Source organism: Cyprinodon variegatus, unplaced genomic scaffold, assembly GCF_000732505.1.
Source record: "Cyprinodon variegatus isolate N-32 unplaced genomic scaffold, C_variegatus-1.0 Scaffold66, whole genome shotgun sequence".
NCBI classification, from domain to species: Eukaryota; Metazoa; Chordata; class Actinopteri; order Cyprinodontiformes; family Cyprinodontidae; genus Cyprinodon; species Cyprinodon variegatus.
The window spans coordinates 1734720-1743211 of record NW_015150519.1 but is presented as its reverse complement, the minus strand read 5'-3'; the positions used below and the strand labels follow the sequence as shown (position 1 = coordinate 1743211).

Here is an 8492-nt window from a genome sequence, read left to right as displayed (position 1 = left end):
ATTGATGAGGTTCACTTTAATAATTACTTTATATTGTAGGAAAAATGATTCCAATTTTCTTTTAATGCATTTAGGCAGCTGCTATTTCCAGGATTCACTGCCGCATGAAATTGAAAGAACAGTTTGGTGGCTTTTTTAACCTTAGGGAAAGAATCAAGACAGTTAACCCTATTGATCACAGGACTATTTATTGTGATATAACCTTATGGTCATTTTTTGCTGATTCCTCTCAAGATGTATCAGATAATTAGTTTATGACAAATAAAGCTCATTTAACAAATATTAGAACTCCCTTGTTTGTTTTTACTGTTGTTCTGTTTTATTCTTTAGGTACTATATTTTTCCTGGAACAAGAAATTGTAAAAACAAGTGGTTTAAATTTTTTTAATTATTATTATCACAATTTGTTAGAAAAAAACAATGAAATTAAAATAAAACTTCATACTGAGTATGATAACAGTAAACAAACAAATCACCCAGGTGCATCTTAATTAATTAAAATATTATTGAAAATTGAAATTGAAAAGTGAAAGACATAAAACTCATTACGTTGAATTAAAACAATGTTTTATTTATTAGATATTAAATCAGAACAAGGCAGCATGGCAAATCCTTTTCTGTGTAGGTCTAAAGAAAGATGTGTTAGATAAGATAATTTGAATAAGTCCCTTAAATAAGCTCTGATTTTAAAATGAACAGAGAAAACAAACAAAAAATAAATAAATAAAAAAAATGTTTCTCACTTTCAAAAGCAATAATTTGTTTTTGTATATTTTCAACACCATTATTTGCAAAGCTAATCTTAGATCAGACCAAAGTGTCCCATTTTGAAGGTACTTGTCTCTCTGACACTCTAGCAGAAAACCCCCCCAACTGAACTCACCAAGAGCAGCAAATGTTTACCCTCCAGAATATTATCCACTTCAAAATTTGCGGATGTATTAACTGCATCAAACATTGGAGATATCACACATAATAAAAACTCCTCCATGAGGCACAGATAAAGGAGTGTTATAAAGTTAATCTTTATTCTATAGCATCTGACATAGTTTACATGAAGGCTGTTAGTCCTAGTGGTCGTTACAATGGATGGATGAAAAATCATTTACAAGAAAACGCACTTCTTATATACTCAGATTCTGATTTATACATCATATATTTGATTTGTGATACTGATATTTATGTACAACATACATGTAGATGTAAAATAAGAAAATATCCATCCAATACAATCCGTTAGATCATCAAACTTTCAAAGGCATAAAGAGAAAAAAGTGAAAACGACAGAGATCTAATCCACGCTGACATCAACTCATGTTTTACATCTCGCTTCATTAAACTTGATCCTTGATAATAAGGCCCTTAATAAACATTCCTTTGCCTGTGATGTGTCAACTCATACAAAATGTTTACACTAAATGAAAAGCCTTTTATTGCTTCCTCTAAAGTCAAAGTTTTTAGATCAAGGTACTGCTTCAATAAAGTGCTCTGCATTGTGTATAATAGTACAAGGGGAGCCAGATCATGCAGAGGGAACAACGTTGAGGTAAAGAAGGTAGAAATATGGTCGCTGGACGGTGATGTCATCACATGATAAGTCCCACCTGTGCTTTAAGATGCCTGATGGGTCAAACTATTGTTCTTGCTTGTTTCAAACTTCGGTTATTGCTGGAAATGCTGTTTTCAAACAGAAAAACATAAAACCAATCTAGTTGATTTTTTTTATATATTACAACACTTGAATTCTGTTTAACTATTAAATGGATGTTTGAGGTTGTGCTGCTTTAACTTTAAGACCTGAGAGAACCAGGTAATCTTGATGCCTTTTGGTCCCGAATAGCTTCAGATCATTGAGCCAATTTTTAAATGAGAAAATACAGTGCATACAAAAAATCGTTTTCACATGTTGATCTGTTTTACATGTTGATACTGGTTTACTTGTTGATCTATTTTTTTTTTCGCAAGGCTGCATGTGAAAAAAAACATTGTTAAATCATGATTAACAATTAACCACTTCTCTTATAAATCGAGGATAATTTCTCATGTCTTACTTAGACTTATAGAATGAATGAATTTGGATAGAACTGATCTGACAACATGAAGTGGTCCATCAGATCCCTAAAATCAAGAATCATATAAAAAACAAACAAACAAAAAAACCCCACTAACATCCATCAATCTGAGAGGGTTATAAACCCATTTCCAGGTTTTTGGGACTCCAGTAAACTGTAGCATTAGGGTCAAGATCAACAAACACATTGACCAACCTACCAGAGACCATCAACTCAAAAAACCTAAAACATGTAGAGAATTATACCTCTAATTTGTCCCAGTTAAGGATAATATTCATGATTTAACAATGGGGGAACACCGCTGCTCAAGAAAGCATTTAATCGCTATGTCATGTTTATCCCCTAAAACTTGGTTTTGACAATATATTACATCTGGCATAAAATGATCAAGAACTGTGGCTGATTCACCAATGATTAGGCCACCAATTAAAAACATTTAGATAAATAGCAGTTGGGTCATTGAGCAGGTTCCCCTCTAAGTCAAAAGTCCAGGCTTTGATCTGATTGAGATGTTGTGGCATGGCCTTAAATACAGTATTTGAAAGAAATGATGGAGTAGGCTAAAATTCCTCCACAGTGACGCAAGCGACCATGTGCTGGTTTTTGCAAATGTCTGATGATAGTTATTAACACCAAGAATGGAACAACCAGTTATCAAGTATGGACGTCAGTGTTTCCTCAGTCCAGACAGATCTTTCCCTTTCAATAAATATTTGAAAACCGATTTACACCCAGTTAGGTTAACTTTGTCTAATATAAGACTTTATTTAATGATCTGAAACATGCTGATGACAAAAAAAGCCGAAATAAGAACATAAGAAAGGCGGGAAAACTTTTTCACACTAAAAAACAGGAAAAGGATGGAAGGATAAACAACAAATTAGACAGTGACCTTGATTTAAAGACAGTTATTGCTTCGATTTTACTCACTTTACCCAGGAAATCAGTTTGACTTTAGGAAAACGCTTAAACACTGAGATGATCAAACCTATTTTAATTAGTCTCTTCTTTATTAAAGCAATGCATAAACTTCACCGTATCAGTAAACATGCAATTATAAAGTCACAGTAAAGGTGAAGCTTCTTGTACAAAAAAAGTAATGCAATGTAGATTTTGTTTTTAGAAAAGCAAAAAATGACATCACATGAAGGCGATAAAAACAAAAGATTTCATAATAAAGCACTTAAACATGTAAAGCACAGGATGTAATGTAAAAGGCAGAAGCATAAACAAGAACAGAGAAGCTCCGATAAATGCTGGTGAGGCGACGATGTTGACTTGGTCATTCAGCCATTAATGACGAAAGCAACAGATTGAAACGACTCACTGCTGTAGAATACAATCCAGGGTTTACATTAACAATGGGAAGAGGTCATATGAGAGAAGGTTCCAGCTTAACTGAGGCAACAACTTACATTAAATATGAATACAGTATAATAGACTCTAATATAGGCCTTATGGCTTCAGAATAAAGGTTTTCTTTGTTGCGCCAAACATTTCTCTTCAAGATACATGAGAGTGTTTGACAAACAAATGTATTTGGTATGAAAAAGAAAGTATGAAAATAGTGTTTCTTTCTCTCTTGTTTAAAACTAAAGTCTTTGGAATCATTAGAAGTCCTCTGGAACGTGTTTTTTTTGTTAATGAAATCTGAATGTTGAGTTTAGGGTCTCTCCTCGGTAATAATATAACATTCATGTTAAACTTATAATCCAAACAGCAGCGCATACTGAAAAGCTACAGTAATGCGAGTTTAGGTGTGCAATGTGTCCAACAAGACGCCTAAAAAAGAAAAGGTTTAATGACGACAGCTTAGGAGAGGATTTAAATCTAAGAAAGGTGCTAATAAGATGAATTGTAGTCTCTTTTTGTAGAAGGGTTTTTCCAATTTTAAAAGTTATTTATTCTATTAGTTCTCTGCATAGAAAATCTAAAAATGTTCTGCAGCTCATTTGTCATTTCAGGGGTTTTCAGGCATCTTTGTCGGAATTTCTATACATTTACATTTCTCTAATAACTGTCACTCTAAGTTTTACAGTAATGGGTTATATTTGCACAGGGATGGGTCCATGACCATAAAATATGTCAGGGATAAAGTACAACATCATTGCAATAATGCCCTGTGCAGCAAAGCGTCTATAGATTGAGGTTTAAGAGGAAATACAATTTAGAAACAAGTCTCAGGATTTTCAGATTTAATCTAAACATATAAACATTAAATAAAATAATCTCTGTAATTTGATTGATCACAAAGTGATCCAGCAGACATCAATGTTTAGCAGATTTTTCTGACTCCTCGGACAGAGAACTAGACTCTGCTGTTACTAAGTGGAAAACATTCTTGTCCAGGAGTCCAAAGTGGCTCCGCATAATAGACTTAAAATCCCTGTAATTTAGTGGTAAAATTAAATTATTCTTTTTACAGTAGTTTTAGTCAAAGTCACACCAAACACTGTGCAAAGGTGTGAAATCACAATTTATTTCAGATGCAAAAGAATGGCAGAAAGGCCGCTCTGACTGATTAATTACCTTTAGCTTGTGATTTTATTCTACAGCTGTAAATACCGGTACTCAAAAAAAAAAAAAGAATATTTCCTAAATTTGTGTAGAGTAAAATTAACAGCTGATTAGGAGTTAATAACTCACTGTAAACCTTTTTTTTTTCGTTTTGTATTTAAAGTCTGTTTGCGCTACACAATTTTACAGAATTCTAGTTATTTTTATTTGTTTGTCGTATTTTTCTTCAGAAGGATGAAAGCAAAAGTCTAAAGTGAAAAACAAAATGTTAAGATCAGCAGGGAAACCCCAACGGATTAAAATGATCCATAGATTCAAAGTAGAGCTTTCCTCTGGGCTAAATTTCAACCCCGATTATTTTATTTTACTCTGATAGACAAAGTAGAAACTAAACGGAACACATTTTGCTCTCATCCTTGGAAAGGTTACTTAAGTTTGAGCAAAAGCTTATTATCTAGGTGAAACTCTTGAGCGTTAAAAAAAACATTCAGTATTCAATTTAGTTCCAGGTTATACATTGCTGATTTTCCATAAGTAGACATTAGACATCAGTTATGAGTGATTTGTCTTTCTGTTCATCCTTATACAACTCTCTATAGAATGAACCAAAAAGTTAAAAAGTAGTGCAATGACTAATCAAGCAAATCATCTGGATATACATGAAAAAATGTGTCTGAATATAACATTCTTTAAATATATACTTGGTAAAATTGCCATATGAAGAACAAAATTGATGTAAAACTTTTACAAATGATGGAGAATAAAGTGGGAATGTGATGTTTCTGGTTCATTCAGCAGATGCTGTACAGTTAACCAGTGATGGTTATGATGCTTCTATCAAACAGAATTAGTTATAAACAAGTTAGTAGCTCAGCTGTGCAAAAGTTCAGGTTCTTTTTATTTGTTTGTTGTTTCTTTAATGCCCAAGTTTGATTTCTAACTTCAGCTTGAGCAATGCTTTGCATGATTGAAATGATTTTAAAGGGTATAGAAAGAGTTATTAATGATGGTATTTTAAACCCCTATACTGCATAGTTTTACATTTTTTGCCAAGACATGCTGACAGTCAGAAGGTTATAAAATATTAATAGGTGACTGCTGTGCAAAAAAAAACTATTCAGGTGTGTGAAATGACAAAATAAATGTTAATGGGCCCTTGGCTATTACATAATAAGGGAAACTGCTTTAAGATTTTAATCAGAGCTGAGAAGTGTGCTCTAAACTGAGGTAAACATTTGCTAATAAAAGTGATTTAAACCGAATGGGGGAGCAATGATGGTGGCTCATGATGTGCAAAAAGCTTCTCCAACACTCAGAAAACTGTTTTTAAAGAGACAAAACACACCAACCCCCTTAAAGAGGGTTACCTTAGTCGTAGAAAAAAGGCTGCAGTCTTTAAATACTATTGTTCTTTAACTCACTAGCCTGCAAAGCAAAAACACAACAGCTTCAAATCCATATTCCCCAAGAACGCATTAGACTGATTCCAAACAGTCTAAAATGATATAGAAATCTACAGAATGCCCCTATTCCACAGGTCTAAAGGGGAAAAAAAGTCTCAAACAGCTACATCTATGTTTATAAATCCAGCAACTTGAACTGATTGATACGAAAAACTGACGTGCAAAGATTAAAAATCAAAGTGAAGATATGAATGTTCTTGTTTGTCCCACACAACTTAACTCTAAAGACTGGTGCAGAATTTAAAAACTAACATTATCTAATACTAAAACAGTCCAAGGCTTTGGTAATGCATAGTTCCTTACTGAACATCTCAGATAGACAGCCGTGACATCCACCTTCTCCCAGCTTTCAGGTACAGCAGCATTTTTTTTTACTGCTGTAACCAAATAAAAAGCAATGATAATAAAAAGATAATGGCTCTTTTCCCCTCAGGCTCTTCCTCTTTGTTACTGCTTCTTACAGCTTCTGCAGTTTTGGCTTTTTTTTTTTTTTTAGATAATTTCAACCAGAGCAGCAACTAGGACCTGTTTTGCATCTTAAGGCAGGAACGGTTCGTCCTCGTCTTCCTCCGCAGCAGGACCCGGGTCGCTTAGGCACCTCATCAGCTTCTGCTGGTCTCTCAGATCATCTTTCTCACTGCGTTTGTCTGATTCACTCGACTTTGTCTTCATCATCAGGCCCTGGTCGTCGTTCTGGGCAGGCTGTCCGGTCTCGTCAAACAGGTTGACAGAGTCTGGAGACTGTGGAGACGCCAGGTCAACCTGGATGACGGGCACACCGTCTGCTGATGGCTTTACGGTGAAAGACTGTGGATCTAAAGGCAGAACAATGATGCAATCATTAGATAACAAAAGGGTTAAATATAATTTAGCATTCTATCAGCATGCATGAACTTAAACGTTTGAAACCAGACATTTTCATACAATGTATAAAAAATATATTCCTATTTTTCTCACTCTGACATTATATCAGAATCAACATTTGCAAGTTTAGAACAGTCAGGATTTTAAAATTATTACAAAATGAGCCAAAAGTTTGCTCCAAGTTTTCCGATTTCAAGGCATTTTGATCCAATAATATACCAAGAAATGGTGCTTTTTTCCCTCTTAATTTGAAGAAAGTAATAAAAGCAAAAAAATCATCGGTAAAAAAGTATCTTAATAATTTGGTATGTATCCAAAACAAAAACTTTGTGATCCCAACTGACCTAAAGCAGGAAACGTGAAGGCAGTGAGAAAAAAACAGACTTGTGCATCTTTAAATAGAATAATGCTAGAAACGTATGTGCAAGGGGAGGAAAATGTGAACTAAATCTAAAGGTCTTTGTGTCGTTAACATACAAAGTTTAGACAAGTTTGCAGTTCAGCAAAGCTGAGCAGCACAGCTCTTAATGATAAGTAATGAACGCATGCTGGGATATTTCGCTTTTGGTAAAGCTTGAAGGAATGCAGCTGAAGCTTCTGATATACAATCTGACCTTGTATATATTAGTACTGCAGAAATATAAGCATGCAGATTAGAGTTGCTGTTCGCTCATCTCTCCTATAGAGGGCTCCACTTTACTCTACATACCTGATGAGTTTTTGTTTCCCTTTTGCTGCTGAGCAGGTATGAAATCAGTATTTCTGCCTAAAATGAAACCAAACTTTGTTTTTAATGCTGGCTCGCACAAACAAACGTTTCCATCAAAGTGAGGGACTGGGAAAATTAGATTCTAAAACAGAAACATGCATCTCAGTGAATTAGAAAAATCTGAAATCAACTGAATTTAGTTTTTTTATTTTTTGTTAGTTTTACCAGTAATCTAGTTCTAGCAATTTAGAGTGATTATTTTGGAGGAGTCTACGCGCCACTGTCCTTCAACCTTAGAATATATCCCCAAAAACTCTTCATCAGTCCACTGCTGAACATGTCATGAGGACGGATTCAGTCATCCACTTCATTCAGGTTTGTTGGAGAAAGGATGCAAAGAAGAGCCACAGCCCGTTAGCGATAGGGAGTGGGGTTGGAGATTCTTCTTAGATAATTGCACACAACATAAAATATTGTATTTATATTTCCTTCATCATCTATATATATATATATATATATTTAGACATAAAGGGTTAGAATAAGTTGAGGGGTGCCCAGTGCAGGCCTAGGTAAAATATGCACCGCTTGCCACTGTTTAAACATGATATATTAACACATTGTAACTGAAATGTTGACCTGCAGGTCGTTTGTATTGTTGCTTCTGCTAGCTTTCATATTAAACCTTAGATTTTCTGTGGCATTTATAACAGGTCAGGTTTTTGTATCAATCATGGTGATACCATAGCCACTAACCAAGTTGTACTTGTTAGTTTGCTCTAGTTATATCTTCTATTGTTTATATATATATATATATATATATATATATATATATATATATATATATATATATATATATATATATATATA

At 34.1% G+C, this 8492-nt stretch overlaps 1 protein-coding gene across 2 annotated transcripts in view; it reads right to left on the bottom strand.

The window, feature by feature from the left end:
• Positions 1-4795: 4795 nt before the first annotated feature.
• LOC107082978 (sodium/hydrogen exchanger 1-like) overlaps positions 4796-8492 on the bottom strand; it is a 35388-nt gene continuing 31691 nt past the window's right edge. Inside the window, exons 12-13 of one of the 2 annotated variants that reach the window (XM_015371879.1) lie at positions 7626-7682; positions 4796-6867 (exon numbers count right to left, since the gene is read on the bottom strand). In XM_015371879.1, coding sequence (XP_015227365.1) covers positions 6590-6867; positions 7626-7682 — 335 coding nt within the window. In that variant the 3' untranslated portion in view covers positions 4796-6589. The remainder of the gene's footprint in view (positions 6868-7625; positions 7683-8492) is intronic. The other variant, XM_015371880.1, reaches the window with a different exon arrangement.